The sequence below is a fragment of the Echinops telfairi genome, unplaced genomic scaffold (genome assembly GCF_000313985.2).
Source record: "Echinops telfairi isolate 266 unplaced genomic scaffold, ASM31398v2 ScPeMD7_24;HRSCAF=84, whole genome shotgun sequence".
NCBI classification, from domain to species: domain Eukaryota; kingdom Metazoa; phylum Chordata; class Mammalia; order Afrosoricida; family Tenrecidae; genus Echinops; species Echinops telfairi.
The window spans coordinates 4363990-4386234 of record NW_022103921.1 but is presented as its reverse complement, the minus strand read 5'-3'; the positions used below and the strand labels follow the sequence as shown (position 1 = coordinate 4386234).

General features: G+C 41.6%; 1 protein-coding gene across 1 annotated transcript in view; it reads right to left on the bottom strand.

The window, feature by feature from the left end:
- The window catches only part of RCBTB2 (RCC1 and BTB domain containing protein 2), a 49644-nt gene extending 41618 nt beyond the window's left edge, over window positions 1–8026 (bottom strand). Inside the window, exon 1 of the mRNA XM_045289055.1 lies at window positions 7976–8026. Within this exon, the coding sequence (XP_045144990.1) occupies window positions 7976–8020 (45 nt within the window). The 5' untranslated portion in view covers window positions 8021–8026. The remainder of the gene's footprint in view (window positions 1–7975) is intronic.
- Window positions 8027–22245: the final 14219 nt, after the last annotated feature.

Genomic DNA, 22245 nt, shown 5'->3' with positions numbered 1-22245 from the left:
TGAAGCCAGCATCACCCTGATTCCAAAATCAGATAAAGACGCCACAGGGAAAGAGAATTACAGACCGATATCTCTTATGAACATAGATGCAAAAATCCTCAGCAAAATCTTGGCCAATAGAATCCAACACCATATCAAAACAATGATACATCATGACCAAGTCGGATATATGCCAGGGATGGAGGGATGGTTCAACATTCGAAAAACAACAATGAACGTAATCCACCAACAACAAAAAGGACAAGAACCATAATGATCATGTCAATTGATGCACAAAAAGCAGTTGATAACATCCAACACCCATTCCTAAGAAAGACTCTCAGGAAGACAGGATTATAAGGGAAAATCCTCAATACAATAAAAGCCACATATGTAAAACCAATAGCCGATATTACACTACATGGAGAAAAGATGAAAATATTTCCAGTGAATAAGGAATCTCTCGACAAAGATGCCCCTTATCCCTGCTTCTATGCAACATAGTGCTGGAAGTCCTAGCCAATACCATGACACGGCAGGATATCAAGGGTGTACAATTGGGTACAGAAGAAGTGAAACTTTCACTATTTACAGAGGATGTGATTTTATAGGTGGAGGATCCTAAGGGGTCCATAATAGGATTGCTGGAAATAATAGAGAAATTTAGTAGAGTAGCAAGATACAATATTAACAAGCTGAAATCAATGGGATTCCTACATACAAGTGATGGGAATACAGAAAAAGATATCAAGGAATCAGTACCATTCACAATAACTATGCAAAGGCTGAAATATCTAGGAACAAACCTAACCGCCCCCCCACCGCCCCCACCAAAAAAAGTCTTGTAAAAGAAAACTACAGGACATTACTACAACATCCAAAGGGACCTACACAAATGGAAACATATTCTGTGTTCATGGATTGGAAGACTCAGCATTGTGAAAATGTCAATACTACCTAAAGCAATATACAAATTCATTAGAATCCTGATCCAAACTCCATAGAAATGGAAAGCTGATTACCAACTTCATATGGAAAGAGAAAAAGCCCGGGATAGGCAAAGAACTCCTCAAGAAGAACAATGTAGTTGCACCACATTGTAGTCTTGCACTAACTGACCTCAAAACCCACTATACAACCACACTTGTCAAAACAGCCTGCTACTGCTATAACGATGGATACTCGGGCCATTGGACCGGGATAGAAAATCCAGAGGGTGAGCATGATAGTGGGAAAGGAGGAAGGTGAAAGGAAAATAGAGGAAAGAAATAGGAGGCAAAAGCTATTTATAGAGGTATAGTTATAGGCATGTATAGATGTAAACATATTAACTTATATTGAAAGGGATAGAGGTCAATGTACATATAAGTATTAAGAAAGCAGACAGACATTGGGCTCCTACTCAAGGCTCCTTAACACAAGAACACTTTGTTCTGATAACCTGGCACTCTTTGATACACACTGTCCCGACATTTTGTCCCGGTGAAGACAAAATGGGTGCATAAGCAAATGTGGTGAAGAGAGTGAATGGTGCCCAGTTATTAAAAGATATAGCATCCGGGATTGTAAAGGCTTGATGTCAAACAAGCGGCCAGCTAGCAGGAAAGCAAATAAGCCCACATGGAAGAAGCATACCAGCTTGTGTGATCATGGGTGTTGACAGGATCAGGTGTCAGGTATCAAAAGATCCCAAACAAACAACTGTATCGATGTGAAAGCGGGGGGTTGGAGTGGAGACCCAAAGTCCATCTGTACATAATTGGATAGCTCCCCACAGAAGCGGTCTAAGGAAGGGATGATTCAACAAAGGTGCAGTATAGCACCGGCAAATCACACGTCACTTCTCTAGTTCTTGAATACTTCCTCCTTCCCACCACCATGACCCGGTTTTAACTTACAAATCTGGCTAGACAGTGTAAGATACGAAATAACAATAACAATACACAATTGATCAAGGATACGTGACGGTGGGATGGTGGGGAGGGGGAAAAAGAGGAGTTTATACCAAGGGCTCAAGTAGAAAATGTTTTGGAAATGATGACGTACATAGGTACAAATATGCTTGATACAATTGATGTGTGGAATGTTATAAGAGCTGTATGAGGCCCCAATCAAATGATTTGTTAAAAATCTGCATCCAGACAACTGATTTTTTACAAAGGCCCCCAAAAAACATTAAATGGGAAGCAGATGCCCTCTTCAGTAAATGGTGTTGGAAATGCTGGAAATCTACTTGCAGAAGAATGAACAAGCCTCATATCTCACTCCATGCACAAAAACAAGCTCAAGGTGGACCAAAGACAAAGTACATGTAAAACCCAAAGCTATTGGGATCATCAATGGGAAAAGTGAGACAAAGCTAGGAGCCCTAGCTCAGGGAATACACAAGTAACAAAAGAAACACACTCCATGGAGGACAAAATAGATGAGAGGGACCTATTAAAAATAAACATTTGAGTACATTGAGGGCTTCATTAAAAGAGTAAAAAGAGAGCCCACAGACTGGGAAACATTATTTTTTAATGACATAACAGACAACGGTCTAATTAGTAAAATCTACAGAATTTTACAAGCTTACAACAAGGGGAAAAAAACTAATAGCCCTCTGAGAAGGTGGGCAAAGGACCTGAACAGATGATTTACAAAGGATGACACTGGAATGGCTACATAAGCACATGAGGAAATGCTCCCAGGCATTAGCCAGCCGGGAAATGGTAACCTAACGCCCATTACTGTAGCTCAATTTTTAAAAAAAACAACAGAACAATAAATGTTGGAGAGGGTGTTATGAGACAGAAACTCTTACACACTGCTGATGGACTTGTAAATACATACAGCGACTGTGAAAGGTAAACTGGTGACACCTAAAACAGATGGCAACTGAACTACCATTACTGGGCATACACCCCCCAAAATAAGAAACAGATCATGAACAGACATTTGCTCCCCCGTGTTCATCACAGCACAGTTCCCAATAGCAAGAAGCTGGAAACACCGTACATTCCCATCATTAACGAGTGGATTAAAAAAGCTATGGTGCATACACAAAGTGGAATACTACTTATGCATCCCTAAAAACAGCGATGAAACCGTCACATCAAGTTGTGTTGGGATCTAGAAGACCTGCTGCGTGACGTTCGTACAGCACACAAGGTCAAATACTGTCTGAGGCCACTGCGGTACGAGCAAGCAGCGGAATGGGCACAAGCTCAATCTTGGAGGGCATCTAGTTTTCATGCTGGGGACCAGATAGCCTAATAAAGAGCCAGACCAGTGCCAATGAACCACATATTATCTGCTCCAGGTCCCTAGTTTGGAGGGAGCCTCATGACGGCTGGGCTGAAATGGTTGGGATGGGGCGGGAGGGGGTGGGGATGTGATCTGCTGAGTGGCTCCGTGTAGATCTGTGGAGAGGTCCCCGAGAGAGGGAGGTGGCCCTGGAAGAGGGATGAGGCTACTGATGGGAGGGACAGCACAGGAGAGGTGAGAAGGAATGGGCACATTTGGGAGAACACAGGTACATGCCTGTTGAGGGGAGGGGAGGGAGATCTGGCCCCAGGTGTGGGGAGGAAGACCGAGGATGCTTTGAGGATCCTTAGGTGGAGAGTGTCTTTAGTGGAATGCAGCAAAATTGAACTAGGGTGTCTGCAGGTGTGGGATACAAAACAAGCTTTCCCCCCGGTTTTTCTCCCCAGAGTTTATGCCAAACCTAAGAACTGCTTGCCAGCCCGTGGTAGGTGTTTGGAGATATTCTCCCCAAAGGCATCGGCCATCCAGAGCAATCAGACTACTTACTGTCTGGTCCACGTAGATGGGGCTCACACCCTACTGATAAGGAGAGTGATGGTTTCCCTGGAGAGCTCAGAACAGGTCAAACCAGCTCAGTAACAACCAAGGTGAGGTTGCCATCCTGAATCTAGGATCTGCCCATCTTGTCACAGGTATACCCCTAATCCCTCCTCTTCCTGTTGTGTGTACAGCGAACCCTCGCCACTTCGCGCTTCGACTTCCGCGGCTTCACTCTATCGCGGTTTTTGCGTAACAGCGCATGCTCTGTCATTACTGCCACTGATTGGCTCATACTGTACACGCTTCTGTCTGCATCGCTACGTATGAGCTACGTATCAGATGCATTTTTGCTTTTGTACAGTGTACTGTAATTGTTTGCGATGTTTAAGAAATTTTATCTAAGCCCTATGATGGCTCCTAACCGAGCTGCTTCTTCTAAGCCTTCTGACAATAAAAATAAGCGCCAGAGGAAGATGCTCACCATCCAGGAAAAGGTAAAACTTTTGGATATGATCAAAGATGGCAAGAAAATCGTGGAGGTTGCACGCCATTTCGACTTGAATGAGTCTTCCGTTCGCTCCATCCATAAAGAGGAAAAAAACATCCATGCTACGGCTACTTTCACTTTCAACAAGGAAGCAAAGCGCATCGTGACAAGGAATCCTACTTCGCGGAATTTCATTTATCACGGTAGGGTCTAGAACCGATTAACCGCGATAAACGAGGGTTCACTGTATACCCCTAAATCATCCCCCTCCCATTGCTGTGTTGCCTATGGTACTACCCCTTCCTGTGGTGTATGTTGTTACCTGTAATCAGGGGGCTTTCACACCCCCAAGTATATAGAAGCCTGGGTTAGAAATAAATCTCTCTCTCCTCCCCTCTCCTCCTCCCGCACCTCCACGTGGACCATCAAGAGAGGCTGAGGTGAGCATGCTACCATGAAATGTGTCTGACACCTTCATTTTATCTTCTCTCTTACCTCTCCTAGTCTCATGACTTTACTATAACCTTTATATATTATAACCATACAATTGCGCCCACAGACCCGTGATATTTGTCAGGGGCTGGTTTACACTGACATATGGTGCCCATCACATGGGGCCCTATAAGAAAATAACTCTTTTGAGTTATATCTCGTGTAAAAATTGCATGGCCTCATCGAGCAGAGAGCAGTGAATCGGAAACAATTTGAGTGTGACTTTAGTCTGAGTGAGATATGGGGCAAGTGAAGAGCAAGGAGACAGGGTACTGCATCACTCTTCGCCACCTCTTGAAAAAAACAAAATGTAGGGGTAGTGAATAAAAAAATGAAAGAGTTTCTTCAAGTGGTAGAGAAATGTAATCCTTCTTTTCCAGAGTCAGGAACGTTTGATTAGAGGATGCTGTGCGTATAAAAGTGTCCGAAATGCACAGGCAGTGGAAGATCTTAAAGTCTTGCCTACAAACAAGCAGCCATCTAAATGAGATGTCAACTAAGTCCACATGGAAGAAGCACACCAACATCAGTCACCAAAGGACTGGAATCCATATAATCCAAAGTTAAAGGAGGGATCAGTGTCAGAGCCTAAATTCTGAGCAACGGGTGTGCAGAAGGCAATGGATGACAGTGGGAGTTCAGATCCATTAGTGAAACTACATAGGAAATAAGCTTCCAGAGAATTCCCCCTATCTAAAATTGACAGATGGGAAGAAAGTGGTCACTTTGGGAGAGAGGAGTATAGATGATCAAAGACATAAATTTGTCTTTTAACTGTCAATTCTAACTGACGTGATTGTAATATGGAATGATATGAAGAGTACAAATGTCCTGAGATGGGGGGGGGAGGGCTACAAAAAAAGAAGTCTTTAGAAGGACCTAGTATTTTAAGGAAGGCCAGGAATACCTCAAAGGTGAGTCAAGAGAGGAAGGAAGACTGTCAACCTTAATCATGGAAGAATCTGTGGCTGAAGTTCAGAGACTGGTGGACGAAGACGACAGAATTACCATTGCTGAGGTAGCTAATGACAGTAAGATCTAACAAGGTTTGACATTTTCGGTCTTCAGCAAACGTGTTGGTCTCCGCAAGCGTTCAGGTTGATGGGTACCAACGGTACAGCACAGGGTAAGCTAAGCTCAAAGAGCTGATGTTTCCGTTTTTTAAAGCAAGACTGAAATGAGTGAAAATGGTTTTACAGAGTTAAGCTTAACCAGGAACGAGCCGAGGGTTTACCAATACTATCCAGAAGACAAGGTTTAATCCAAATAATGGCTTCCCAGGGGATCTGCTAGGCCAGTTAAACTCAAGGCAGAGAGAGGCTTGTTATGAGGATGTTTTAAGAAAATGGAAAATTGCATTGGTGAGAAAAATGCTAGGAAAATGGTATGAAGACATTTCCCCACCTTGATAACGGATGACCTGCTCACTCTTCAAGAGAAGCAAGGGCTGTCCTACAAGAATTTCACCAGGAAACATTTGAGGAATACAATTTGAATCCCTTAAGGATGCCAAAATTGCCAAGAAACAATAATCCACATTTTAATATTTTATTTCATAATAAAATCAGTTAATAAAGATTTATATTATTTTGTGATGCCCTGGTGGCTTAGTGGTTAGACGTTGGGATGCTAACTGCAAGATCAGCAGTTCAAAAACACCAGCAGCTCTGAGAGAGAAATACTTGACTTTCTACTCCCCTTAAGAGTTAGTCTCAGAAACGCACAGAGGCAATTACCCTGTCGTATTGGGTGGCTATGAGTCCTGAATGACAGGCAGCGAATTTGAGGTTTTGATTTGTATCACTTATTTTTTTTACTTACCCTTCTATGAAAAGCCATTGAGATTCTGATATGTCACTTAATTATAGACAACATTCACAACTGAATTTAAAATAAAGTATGTCTTACTTGGATCCATAATCAGTGCTCATGGTAGCAGCCTCCAAGAGATCAAATGACATATCATCTTGGGTTCATCTGCTGCTTGGGGTCTCTTCAGAATGGGGAAAGGCAAAGATGTGACTTTAAGGACTGAAGTGCGCCTGACCTGGGTCACTGTATTTTCAATTGCTTCATATGCACATGGAAGTTGGACAGTGAATAAGGAAGATTGAAGAGGAATCGGTGCATTGGAATTGTGCTGCTGGAGAAGACTATCGAAAGTATCACGGGCTGCCAAAAGGACAAACAAATCTGTCTCAGAAGAAGGACAGCCAGCCAGGATGCTCCTTAGAAGCAAGGATGAGGGGACTTTGTCTCCTATGCTTTGGACATGCTGTCAGGAGAGACCAGTCCCGGGAGAAGGACATTATGCTCGGTAAAGCAGAGGAGCAAGACCTTCAACAAGATGGATTGAAACAGTGGCTGCAACGATAGGCTCAAACATAGGAACAATTGTGAGGATGGTGCAGGACCGGGTACCGGCTTGTTCTGTGTGCACAGGATCACTTTAGTAAACCACTTTTGGATTTTCCTATGAGAGCTGACAAGTAAACACTTGAGCTGTCCCACATCACAGCAGTTGAGTTTCAGAATCTTTACCACCTTTCTATACCAGTGCGGGCTTTGCATAGTTGCTGACACATTTCTTTGTATTGTGTCATACATTTACTAAAAAAGTGAGTAGGTAACAGAAAATCGAAGTTAACGGTGATAGTTAATATTAAGCTGTTAGTAGTGATGAGCAGATAGTTTGCCAATTTGAAAAAATTAAGACAAAATGGAAATGATTGTACCTGCTGGCAGCATAAAATTTTTAACGTTCATTGGACTGTCATTGGGATTATGCTAGTTGGCCTTAATATTTAGATGCGGTGGCAAAAGGCAAAACATATTTATAATAAATGAAGGACATAGAATAGATCTATTCTATCTATATATTTTCATCTCTGAGAAAAGAGTTTCCTTCATCAACCACTGTTGCCTTCTAACATTGCTCAACTCAGACCCTTTAACTGGAGCATTATCAGTAAAGAAGCTGGTCCCTAATAACATCAAATGTCATCATCTCTAGGAACCCTCTCTCGACCCCTCGAGCTCTATCCATAGCTCCCGGTGGGCCCTTCGACATTCTACATGCCCACAATAATCACCTGTTGACATCTGAGTCACTATCCTGAAGACCCCTCAAAGAGGGACACTTTCTCTTTCATCTTCCTTGTAGGGGTCCACTAAAAGTTCGATGATGTCGCATGCAACAGAAAATACATGTTCATAATTTTTTCTAACCTTGCCACTTTCTTCACAGAGAGGAGGAAGGTCTTCTACTTCCATATGGACTCAACACTTCCGCAGTCCCTGAGGAAAAAACGGGTGGGAAAATCAGGCTTCCGCTTGCTGGATCCAAGAGACACATTAAAACCATTTTACTTTTCACTACCCGAGAAAATAAGCGTTGCACAAATATGTACGGAAAATGAGGGAATCAAATTTTACGCACGAGAGTTATCAGCTACAAGCCACAAAAATGGTTTAATAGACCCGACACTACAGTTTGGCTCTTTATAAAGTCCACTGCTGAGGACACAAAAAGTAACCCCAGGATAATTGCAAGTGCTCATATAGAAAAGGGGAAGAGTAGAAAGTTTCATTTCAGAGTTGGCTTCTTATACAGATGGAAGAACACATTTTAGACCTCAGACAATTTTTTCTGGGATTGGAGAGTTCCAAAATCACTGCGAGGAGCAAACTGATTAATCTTCAACTCTACTCCAACGTTTTTTTGCCTAACTGGAATAAAAAGTTAGGGAGGCAGAGCAAAGAGCGAATAAATACAGCTATGTTATCACTGATTATAACAAAGAAAAAAATCTAAAACAGTATCCATAAAATACGTAGCAACAATTCTAAATTTTCTTGCCTTAATCATTATCTTCACAATAACTACTTTGTTTCATGTAGATAATCCGCATGTCTGGATGGTGGCTCGAGTGTTATATAGTTAAGAATTTTATCACTAAAATAACTTCAGAGCACTTCGTTTCACATTACTTAAAACAACTGGAGTCTTAAAACTGATATAGAAAAACCATAACCCAAAACAAAGTCAAGTCCTAACAGTGCTCCTTAACATTGTTCTGTATTTATCAATGTTTCACATGCCTTTGAGTGTATTAATACATTTCTCTCCGCCCTCCCCAACCCCAGCTGTTCAGAATCTCTCCAAATATCAGGATTATACATTCAGAATCATTACAACCTTTCAACTGTACCACTCTAATGGCAAATTGTGACTCCTATTGTTTGGAAACAGAGCTAAGAAACATGTTTTGGTTTTGATTTTTGTTTTAAAGGAACCCTTCGACTTTTCTTATAAATTTATAAAATTTGTTCTGGTTGCCAATATGCAAAGATGTCTCATATTCAAAGAATCTATAGTGACTAGTCTGTTTGGAGGGAGAAGGTCAGGTTTTCTACTCCCATAAAGGTTAGTCTCAGAAACCCACAGGCACAGTTCTCCCCGTCCGATGAGGTCTCTTTGAGTTGGAAATGAGCTGATGGCACTGAGATGGAGTTTTATTCCCCTAAGGATGTACAACCTCGGAAACCCACGGCTCTACTCTGGCCAATAGGGTTGCAGTGCGTTGGAAATGGCTCAATGGCAATGAGCGTTTATAGTTCAGTTAGTAGATTTGTTAAAAATCTAATTATTCTTAAGTCCAGCAGGACAGCTACTGATTGATATGATCCTGAGGAAAAATTCTGTTGCCTTTTCTAGCATTGTGGAAAACCAGAATCGACTCTTTTTATTTTTTTTTACATTTTCCTAGGGCAATACATACATAGATATATATTAAAGAAAACTAGTCTTCCCCAATTTTCCCTATTTCAGGATATAGTTTATGGTAGGGAGTATAGTTGTCTTATATATGTCTTATATATGTATAGTATATATGTAGGGAGTATCGTTGTCTTACCAAACATCATTTTACCAGGCTACTATCAATAATACATCAACATGTACTAAAAAACATCCATATTCTACACAAAGAACACCAGGCTCATGGCATCATATACATAATATATTCCAAGTAACTAGAATAATAATAATAATAATAATAATACATGTTAACTTGTTCAAAGCACTAAGTATTTTATATTAGCTCCTTTAATCTTTATAATATAGCTTGCTGTGAATTGTAATGAACTCGAAGGCTGGTTTTGCTTTAATGTCCATAGGAAACATGTCCATCATTGGCTGCATTTTATGGACAGGTTTCAAGCTGCCTCATGATCACCTGCCTATCGGGGCTAGAGCTAGTATCTGAACACAGAACAAACACTGAAGCCCTCACTTTCATAGAAACCTTCCGATTTTTCTTGACATACATTTTAAACCATTTCATTTTATACTGACTAAAAACATTCCTTCCAAAAATGTTTGTACCTGATTATTTTACATTTCTGGAGCCCTGTAATCAGTCATCTTTGTGCCTGTTCCTTCTACAGCCTTGTAAAGTTGTCTTGCAGAGCAAGGTCAATATGAACGAAAATATAGATACATAAATGAATGCCATTAGAGAAAAACAAAGGGGTAACATCATCTTATAACTCTGACAAAGTCAATATTTACCTGCAGAAAATCCACAGTTTTAAAGATCAGTGTTTTTTAAAAACCATACTAAAAATTTAACTTTTTGATATTACACTTCATAAATTTCAGGAGAGGGCTTGAACAATGCAAACACTGAAACACAAACAAACAAACAAACACAAAAGAAAGTGGAATCTAGTTCAACATAAAAAATTCAAGGGAAGGTACCTGGAATGTGAATAAAGCAAAACTTTAAAACTTTCAGAAGAAAATATTTAAAACATCTTTATGATTTAAGGGCAGGTAGAGAGTTCTTGTTTGTTTTAAACAAAACACGAAAACATATACCACAATGAAAAGATTGGTACCTTTCACTACATTAAAGCTTAAAATGTTGGCATAAAAATACATTCAAAACAAAGGGCAAATCAAACCATGTAATATATAACTGATGTCTGGCAAAGGATTCGTAGCTAGAATATATTAAGAAGGCTTGCAAATCAATAAGAAAAAGATAAACAAAATGATAAATCATTAAGAGTGGGGGAAGGATATAGGAAATTCAGGGAAGAAAATAAAAATATTAAAAGATGCTCAAATTCACCAACGAATTTATTATAGGAATGAAATGACTGCCACAATAAAAGAGACTATATGTATAAGATCTGCAAAAAATTAAAGGGGACAATATCTATCATTGATGAGGGTGACTGGATCAACAGGCGCACGCATATTACTAGAAGAAATGAAAGTTGGTTTAATCACTTTAGAGAGCAAGTCAACAATGTTTGGACTAGATAGGGTGGATTCAATTGAAATCCCCCTCCATTACAAATAATATGTTGAACTCCGAATCCCTCTACCTGTGATCCTATTTGAAATAGGGGATTTCCTTTGTGATATTAATGAGGGCACACTGAAGGAGACAAAATGAGTTCATTTCAACTCACAGAAACCCAATTTAGGGTTCTGAGGCTGTAAATCTTTACAGGAGCAGACAGGCTATCTCTCTCCCAAGGAGTGGCTAGTGATTTGAACTGAAACCTTTTGGTTAGCAGCCCAGCACTAAACCCATCATGACATGAAGACTTGCTTTGCTAGAAGAGACAAGGTCCTAAACCTAATCACTTATAAGTGGTTTCTTAGAGAAAAGCAAAAGGTACAGGCTGAGACATGCAAATGGAAGAGATACCTTCTGTGATGACTATCTACTGGAAGAAAAGAGTGAAATGAAAATTTTCTAACATCAATATATTAGAGTGGCCAAATGTGATTTTTTCTCTGGATTAAATTAGTTTATAAATGTCAGAAAACTGTCTGCATATGAAAGAGTTGCTATAGAGCATATTCAGACTCACAGTGACCAATTGGGTGTCAGTGTAGAATTGGGCTCCATAGGTGTTCAATGATTTATTTTTAATCGTTAGGTCTTTCTTGCAAGATATTTACAAGTGAACTCAAAGCTCCAATGTTTTGGCTCACAATCAAGATTGTTCGTATGTGACTAAGGACATGCTACTTTACTGGTTTCCTTATATTTATTGTGTTGGACATACATAGTTGGGCTCAGATATATAGTTAATTAATCATTGCTAAAAGTCCCTTGTGCTTTGTTTTGAATGTATTATAGCTATTAAAAACAAATAAACTCACTACTGTTGAGTTGATGCCAACTCAGAGTGACCCTAAAGGACAAGACAGAACTGTCCCCATGAGTTTCCAAGACTGTAACTATTTATGGGAGTAGAAAGTCCGGTCTTTCCCGCGAAGAATAGCTGGTGGTGTAGAACAGATGACTTTGCATTTAGCGGTGGAACGCATAACCGGTACGCCAGCAGGACTCCTATTATAGCTGTACTATTAAAGAATTTTAAGGTACTCATATTTATCACCCATCACTGTCTGTCACTTTTGTCATCTTGTGGAGGCTTGAATGTTGTTATGATGCTGAACACTATGTCATCGTTATTTCAAATACCAGTAGGTATCACCCAAAGCGAACAGGTTTCAGCAGAGCTTCCAGACTAAGAATAGAGCACAAAGAAGGAATAGCCTGTCCACTTCTGAGGGATCAACCACTGAAAACCTTGTGAATAGCATGAAATACGTTCAGACACTGAAGACCCTAGAAACAGTATTGCATGGGCGGATCAATACCAGGCCAGCTTCTAGCAGCAAGTGACTTTGAATCTCCCCCACCCATGCAGAGCTGACCAGAGTTGGCTGAAACAACTATCAGCAAGTGGCCTTGAATCTCCCACACACACCTGCAGAGCTGACCAGAGCTGGCTAATGGCCCGCTTTATTCTCGACCTGCCGCTCTGCACCCGGCATGGCCCATTTGGCTCAATGTCTGCTTTGTTCTCACCCACCGCACTGCACCCTGCACGAATACACCCAGAACCAGGAAGACTCCTTACATTCCAGAAACCCAGACATACCTGTCCATATAAGCACCACCCCAGTAGCCTGAAGTGTGACTCCCCCGGCCCAGACCATGTGGACTGTGGGACTTCGCCCAGGCTGGGTTTTTCTCCCTAATAAAGCCTGTTTGTTCTAATTCAACTGATTTGGTTTCTGGCACCTCTCGACTACCTTACAAGTATCAGAACACTATCAGAGATAGTATTGCTAGATGAGCCCCTTAAGTCAGAAGGCATTCAAAACATGACTGAGGAAAAGCTGTCTTCTCAAAGTAGAGTCCACCATAGGGATGCAGTTGGAATAAAGCCATTGGAATGTTCATTTGCTGATGGTACAGGACTCAAATTTTGAGGAAACAACTGCAAACATCAATTTAATAATCAGAACTAAGAACTTAGAAACTGAGAATGCTGGGAAGATGGCGTCTAGTTAAGACTCACCTGCCCAGAGCTCCTGCGGCCAGACCAGAAAATTGGGAGGTAAGCTGGAGACTGGGAGGTGGAGTCCTGAAATTAGAACTAGGGTACTAGGGTCTGTCCTGACCCTGTTGTTTGTGATTTCCACTCACAAAGCGAACCAAGAACACACTACATCACCCTAGGTTCGGGGTGCTAGGCTCGGAGGCTCCATCTGAAGAGCTACCTCCGACCTTTGGCAGCGAGTAGGGATTTCCCCAGGCTGATGCCCTAAAGGGGACATAATCCCAGACAAGAGGAGAACCCCACGCCAGAGCTAGCTTTCTGTGCTGTTAGTTGCCTTGAGCCCATAGCCTATGGAGCGGGGTCAGTGGGTAGCCATCATTTGGAGTAGAAGAAAAAGCAGGAATTTACCTAAGCCATTTCACGGTGTGGGAGAAAATAAGTGGATAGTCATAGTCCAGGGGGCAAATTCAGTTCCAGTTGGCCGAGAAGAAAACAACCTCCTTTGATAAGCTGGATCTCCCCCTCTGGGGGGTCAGCATGACAGCCCCCAAAGCAGGGCACCTCATAAGCATAATATAAAAAGGAGAGAGAATATATATTCTTGGTTAAAACGGAAAATCCCAGGCTCATTGCTCAAGTCCCAGGAAGCATGTAGAAGAAGTCTCATAACATACATCAGCATGAGAAAGGAGCCCACCCTAAGGAATGCCAGATCTTAGTTACAGTGCCTGGAGGCTTTCAGCATAACAAAGACCCTCTGGAGCAAGCCTAAGTTTCTAACTGAGCACAGAACCAGAGCCCAGAGCCAGGGAACCAACTTAATTTAATTCTAGTCTAGCTGGCCTGGGGGTGGGGTGGGGGTAGTAGGGCACCAGCAGTCTAGATAGGGCAATAAGCCCAACTTCCCTCTCAGTGATTCTACACGCAGCTGGGGAGATCCTGCCTGTCCTGGGAACCTACATGGGGCAGAGGGCACACCCCGACTCCCCCATCCCCCTCCCTCACCCCGCTGTAGTGCTATATACATCACAAGGCAGGTATACCAGTGACTCCAGTGCTCAATACCACGGTGGGAACTGATGCCTGGCCGCTGTGCTGATCTTGCCTTCGAGGGTACTCCCACCCAGCATCTGTGGGACCCTACCTCAAGCAGGCACACCACCCCGCTACCTTGAGGCAGGGTTGGAACTCTTCCAGCCCCACGGTCAGGTGTTTAAGTCTGTTATCTCCTTCCTTACCACTCTATTTCTTTATTCTCTTGCCCTTCTATCTTTCCCACCACAGTAGGTCTCCATGGGCTCAGATTTGTTTTCTTGTTTTCTCTCTTTCTTTTTTCTTCTTTTTCTCTCTTCTCTCCCTCTCTTTCCTATCATACGCCACTGCTGGCTTCCAGGCCACTACCCTTGGCCTAGGACAATTCAACCCAAATAGCAGGGGGAACTCCAGCACTGCTGAGAAAAACTCCATCAGGCCTCTAAGGTGATCTTGTCAACTAGGGCAATTCTGCCCAGCACCACTGGAACCCTGCACTAAAAGGGCATGCCAAGCTGCCATCATGGAGCAGGGTTTAAACCCCTCTGGCCCCACATTCAGGCAATCAAGGATCAGCTACCTCTTTATTCTTTATTTTTTCCTTCTCTCTTTACCATCACAGCCAATCTTAGTGAGCACAGTTGTATTTTTTTCCCTTCCTTCTATTTTGTTTCTTTTCTTTTTCTTTCTTTCTGCTTTCTCTCTTTGTTCTCTTCTCTTTCTGCTTTTCTGTTTCTCTCCTCTCCCTCTTTCCTTCCACATGGCACTGCTGGTTTCCAGACCCCTACCCTCTGCCTAGGGCAACTCCGTCCACCCAGTGTGGAGAGCTACAGCCTGCCCCCTGGGACAGTGCTGGTCTTTCTAGATAAGATAGACTAGATGAACACTCTGGAGGAGAAAACAATGGGACCGATGGCTCCAGGGGGACATGGGAGACGGGGCGGTGGGGGAAAGGAGGTGGTATTCACCAACCCAGGGACAAGGGAACAACAGTGATCCAAAATTAGTGGCAAGGAGGGTGTGAGAGGTCTGGTAGGGAGTCAGCAAGGGCAATGTAAGTTAGAGAAATTACTGAAACCCAAATGAAGGCTGAGGATGATAGTGGGACAAGAGGAAAGTAAAAGGAAATAGAGGAAAGAACTAGGAGGCAAAGGGCATTTATAGAGGTCAAAATACAGGCATGGACATATGTCCACATATTTATATATGATGGGGAAATAGATACAGATGCATATATTTATAGGTTTAGTATTAAGGCAGCAGATGGACATTGGGCCTCAACTCAAGTACTCCCTCAATGCAAGAACACTTTGTTCTCTTAAATTGGCATTCAATTGATACCCACCTTCCCGACACGATAGCTGAAGACAAATGTGTGCATAAGCAAATGTGGTGAAGAAAGATGATGGAGCCCGGCTATCAAAAGATATAGCATCTAGGGTCTTAAAGGCTTGAAGGTAAACAAGTGGCCATCTAGCTGAGAAGCAACAAGCCCACATGGAAGAAGCACACCAGCCTGTGTGACCACGAGGTATCTATAGGATCAGGTATCAGGCATCAAGGGACAAACTTTCATATCACTGTAAATGATGGGGAGTGCAGATTGGGGATTCAAAGCCCATCTGTAGACAACTGGACATCGTCTTACAGAAGGGTCATGGGGAGGAGAAAAGCCAGTCAGGGTGCAGTGTAGCAATGATAAAACATACAACTTTCCTCTAATTCTTAAATGCTTCCTCCCCCTTTCTCCCCACTATCTTGATCCCAATTCTACCTTACAAATCCAGCGAGACAGAGGATGTACACTGGTACAGATGGGAACTGCAAAAGCATGGAATCCAGGACAGATGATCCCTTCAGGACTAGTGGTGAGAGTGGTGATACCAGAGGGTGGAGGGAAGGTGGGGTAGAAAGGGGGAACTGAGTATAAGGATCTACATATAATATCCTCCCTGGGGGACTGACAACAGAAAAGTGGGTGAAGGGAGGGAGATGTCGGACAATGTAAGACATGACAAAATAATAATTTAGAAATTATCAAGGGCTCATGAGGGAGGGGGAAGTGGAGGGAGAGGAAAAATGAGGAGCTGATACCAAGGGCTTAAGTGGACAGCAAATATTTTGAGAATGATGATGGCAATGAATGTACAAATGAGCTAGACACATGGATGGATGGATGCATTGTGATAAGAGTTGTATGAGCCCCCAATAAAATGATTTAAAAAAAAGAATTTATAAACTATGAATCAAGGAAAACTGTAAATAGTTAAAAATTAAATGGAACACATAAAGATCAATATCCTAGGCATTAGTGTGCTGAAACGATTGGTACTGGCCATTTTGAGTGAGAAAATTGGAATGACAGATTCAAGAGGAATGGTGTTTCATTATAGTCAAAAAGGACATTTTAAGATCTATCTTGAAGTACAATGCTGTCAGAGATAGGATAATGTCTGTCCACATTCAATGAAATCCAATCTATACAACTATTATTCAAATTTATGCATCAACACTAAAGCTAGTGACGCAGATATTGAAGAATTCTACCAACATCTTCAGTTTGAAATTGATCAAATATGCAATCCAATTGCATTGAAAATTATTGGTGACTGAATTGCAAAAGTTGGAGACAAAGAGGAAGGAACAGTAGTTGGAACATAGCATCTTAGAGATAAAAATGAAGCTGGAGATCACATGATAAATTTTTCAAAACCAATGACTTCTTCATTGCAAGTATTTTTCCTCAACAACACAAAATTCAACACGTACATCGATTTCTCCAGATGTGATACACAGAAATCAAATTGACTACAACTGTGGGAAGAGATGATGCATAATAATTGAGGATAACCCAGTAGAGAAACTCAATATTAGCAGCTAAAGCGAGACCAGGGACTATCGAAGTGACCATCAATTGGTAATATATAATTTGTTTGAATATGAAGAAAATTAAAACAAGTCTATGAAAGTCAAAATACAACCTTGAGTACATATCATCCTAATTTCAAGAACAGATTTGATGCATTAAACTCTAATGACACCAGATTTGATGAGTAGTGGGAGACATCCCAGGCATCATACACAGGAAAGCAAGAAAGATCAAAGAGGATGTCAGAAGACACTCTGAAACGTGCTCTTAATTGTAGAATAGCCAAAGTAAATGGAAAAATGATGAATTCAAAGAGGTGAACAGTACATTTCAAAGGGAAGCTTGAGAAGACAAATTAAAATTTCATATTGAAATGTGCAAAGACATAGAGTTAAAAAAACAAAAGGGAAGAACATGCTAAGCCTATCTTAAACTGAAAGAACTCGAGAAAGAATTCAAAATCTTGCATTGCAATATTGAAAAATTCTATTAGCAAAATATTGAATGATATAGGAACCATCAAAAGAAGATGGGAAAAATACACAGTACCCCAAAGAACTAGTCAACATTCCACCACCATTTGAAGAGGCAGCATATGAACAAGAAACCCATGGTACTGAAGGAAGAAGTCCAAACTTCACTGAATGCCTTAGCTAAAAACAAGGCTCCAAGAATTGACAGAATACCAAGGGAAACGCTGCAACAAACTGATGAAGTACTGGAAGCAGGCACTTATCCAAGCCAGTGAATTTGGAAGCAGCTACTTGACCAAGATCCACATTTGTATACATTTCAAAGAAGGGTAACCCCACAGAATGTATAGTACAGGAAAATATCGCTGATGTCACCTGCAGGTAAAATGTTGCTGAAACTCATCCGACGTCAACAGTACATTGACAGGGAGCTGCTAGATCTTCAGGCCGGATTCTGAAGAGAACATGGATAAGGTGCCCAGACGTCCCGCTTTTGGTGGGACAGTCCCGATTTTTAACAATTTGTCCCGCGTCCCGCGGCATTTTTAAAAAGTCCTGATTTTTTAAAAGAATGCACGACAAGCTAGGGTATACGGTTTTCGGCTGCCATGTGGCTATTTCTCCAGGATATGAGTTTTATCAATGGTCCCGCTTTACCAATGTTAAAATCTGGTCACCTTAGACATGAAACAAGGGCTATTACTACTGATGTCAGAAGGATCTTGGCAGAAAGCAGAGAATAATAGAGGTTTACTTGTGTGTTATTGACTATGCAAAGGTATTCAACTGTGTGGATCATAACAAACTATGAATAGCCTGGAGAAAATAAGAATTCCAGAGCACTGTTGTGTTTATGTGGAATCTGTCCATGGATCAAGAGGCAGTTGTATGAGCAAAACCAGAGCATGCTACATGACTTAAAATCAGGAAAAGTGTAATATATGACAAAATAATAATAATTTATAAATTATGAAGGGTTCATGAGGGAGTGGGGAGGGGGAGGGAGGGGGAAATGAGGAGCCGATATGAAGGGCTCAAGTAGAAGGCAATGTTTTGAGAATGATGATGGCAACAAATGTACCTATGTGCTTGACACAATGAATGGATGGATGGATTGTGATAAGAATTGTACGAGCCCCCAATAAAATGATTTTTTAAAAAAAGAAAAAGATCAGGAAAAGTGTGCACCTGGGTTGTATCCTCTCATTATACTTATTCAATCTGTATGCGAATCAAATAATCAGAAAAGCTGGATTATATGAAGAATGTGGTATCATGATTGGAGGAAGGCTTATTAACAACTTATGTGACATACACATGACACAACCTTGCTTGCTGAAAGTGAGGAGGGTGTGATGAAGGATGGCAGCCTTGAGTATGGATTACAATTCAATGTAAAGAAGACAAAAATCCTCACAATTTGACCAATATCATGGTAAACAGAGAAAAGATTGAAGTTGTCAAGGATTTTGTCAGGCTTAGATCCACAGTTAATGCTCATGGAAGCAGCAGTCAAGGGATCAAAGGACACATTGCAATAGGTACATCTAATGCACAAGACCCCTTGAAAGTATTGAAAAACAAAGATCTTATTTTGAGGAATAAGCTGTGCCTGATCCAACCCATGGTATTTTCAATCACCTCATATGAGGTAGTTAGTTTATTGTGCCAACCTGGCAGATAAACACATGTGGGATTAATTGAAAGGTGGGGTGATAAAAGCGAGCCTCGCCTTTCTTGTCTCTTGCTCTTTGACCATTGGACCAGTGTGTGGCTGCCTTGCTTGTTCTGTGCCTCAATTTGCAAGCTACACTACCTGTGGGACACCTAACCCGTGGACTGTGTCACTGTAATTTGAGGTTCTTTCAAGACCTGCTTCGCCACACCATTGGAATTTACTTCTCTTGAGCTGGGGACTGTCAGACCCTGTCATCTGGCTGATTGTCGGTGACCTGACTTACAGTTTGCTGCCTGTGCCGGGATAGCCTGAATTGCTCTACAGAGGACTACCCGGCGACCCTCAGGACTTAAAGGACTGCCAGTGTCTCACAACTGTCTCACAAGAGTGAGTTGCACTGAGCCACTTGTACTGCTTTATAATTTAATTAACTTTATTACTTATGTTATATATCTATCTATATAAATATATATATAAAATTATTAGCAATCTGGTTTTGTCTCTCTAGACAACCTTGTCTAACACATCATATGTGCATGAAAGTTGGGCATTGAATAAGAAAGACCAAAGAAAAATTGATGCATTTAAACTATGATGCTGACAAATAATATTGACAGTACCATGGAGTACCGAAAGAACAAACATGGGGTACCGAAAGAACAAAAGTGTCTTAGAAGAAGTACAACCAGAATGCTCCTCGGCGACAAGGGTGGTGAGACTTCATCTCACACACTTCGGACATCATATCAGGGGAGAGCAGTCTCTACAGAAGGTCACCATGCTTGGTAAAAGAGAGAGACAATGAAAGATACAGGGACAATGAAAACGAGGGATGGACATCGTGGCTGTAATGGCGGGCTCAAACATGATGGCCGTGGGGCTCACACAGGAATAAGCAATGTTTTGTTCTGTTATCCACAGGATGCTATGAGGCAGAACCAATTCCATGGCACCTAGCACAGAGCTACCATCTTGCAAGACAAATGCAAAAGGAGGGGTAAGTTGTTTCCAAGAAGTGTCTACCATGGATCTCTGGTTTTAGGGGCTCAAATTAAGTTTGGAGGTTTAGGGATTCATTTTTCTACAATAGCAATTTTTTCAGGACCAATTAGAGTGCTTTTTTCCTATATATTTGTTTCTGGTACAGTGCTGATTGTTGACCCAAAAGCAACTCATTTTAAAAAAATTGCTTTAGTGTCTGCAGTAAGCACTCTATTAGAAGCAAATACAAAACCACAGCAAAAGACATACATTATAATGTGGAGCAATGGCTAGCCAGTATGAGCCCATTCAACTGATCATCAGGATCAACTCCATGATCCTGGAAGTAGGAGAACTGGTATTCTCCTGAGGTCATTGTCACGAGCAGCGCGATCGATAATTACTTAACTCTCTTTGACGTTTTCAAATGCTCGGTTTATTCACTGCAAAACACATCAAACAATCTAATCATCTTAAAATTAACATAAGCTACTAAGTCCTAGGGCAAATATAAGAGGATAAGGGCAATACACCATACACATCATTATGCCAGCATCATAGTCCCAATAAGCATGGCCTTCAACGGTGTGCTCACCCGGGGTAGAGTTGGAGAGAGCAGGAGTTGATGTCGCCTTGGTTCCTAGCTCTCTGAAAGGTCAGTGTCTCTACCTGGGTTTAAACAGGTATCTTGGCTGGCTCTTCGACATTACTCTGGATATTCCGTGGCGTCCAGCCAAGTCTTTTGGGGGCTCTCCAGACTTCTGAACAAAGTCTGAAGTAGGTTTGGGGTGGCTCCTCGGACCATCTGTTGATTCTTGGTGATGGCTCAACTTTTTGGCTGTGCCCCCATGTCACACTTTATTTCTTCTCTAAAATGGAGTTTCTTTTGTTTGTTTCTAGTAAGGTGGTTCAACATCTTGCAAGGAAGTTCTATAATGCTCTCATCAGTCATAGATAGAGTGGGGAAAAGATGTGAAGCAAAATCCCAAATCATGAAAGAGGCCAGGCTGGCAGCTTCGATAAACAATGATGGAACCTCTGAGATCATGGGCACCGATTCTCTTTGGATCTGGGACGAAATTCAACCTTCCTGGCTCAGTTTTCAGCCTAAAAATAAACAAGTCTCTCTAGACTCAAGAAGAGTCAAAAATCAACTTTATGGCAGTGAATTCCATATGGGAGCTCACCATTTATCTACTAGTTTGTCATACTGTGGTGGCTTGTGTGCTGCGGTTAGTTATATCCCCTGTACTTCAAATACCAGCAGGGTCACCCAAGGGGAAAAGGTTTCAGTAGGGCTTCTAGACTAATAGACTACAAACAATGACTAGACAGTCCACTTCTGGGAATTATTCCCCGAAAACCTTATGAATACCAGCAGCATACTGTCAAATACAATGCTGGAAGAGAAGGCACTCCTATCAGAAGGCACTCAAAATGCACCTGTGGAAGAGCTTTTGTCTCAAAATAGAGTCGACCATGGGCGGAGTAACGCTTTCCGGACCTTTGTTTGCTGATGGGCATGACTCAGAATGAGAAGTATTCAAGATTAATATTGGAATTTGGCTCACCCAGGCCCTTCTGGCTGGACCCATAGCAAGAATCCCACAGGTAGGGATCAAATTCTGGGAAATCAGACAGGTGACCTGAATTCTCAGTGCTCCTGGAAGGAAACACAGACTATATGGGTGCTATAGCAAAGTGTGGTAAAGGAATTAGCGGGTGCACAGCTAGCAGAAAGAGAAGTATCTCGGGTCTTTAAGGCTTGTTTTCAAACAAGCAGCCATTTAAGTGAGACGTCAAATAAATCCACATAGAAGAAGCACACCAACATCTGTGATCCACAGATTGTAAATAATATAATCCAAATTAAGAGGAGGGAATAGTATCAGAGCTTCAATTGTGAGATTCTGGTGTGCAGAAGGCTGTGGTTGACAGTGGAAGCTCAAAATATATTTGCAGGATCTACACAAGGAATAAGTTTCCAGTGATTTCCCTCTAACCATAATTGAGGGATGGGAATAACCTGGTTATCAGACAGAGAGTATTGAAGAGATGGCAATAGTAGATTAAAATGCTAAATCTG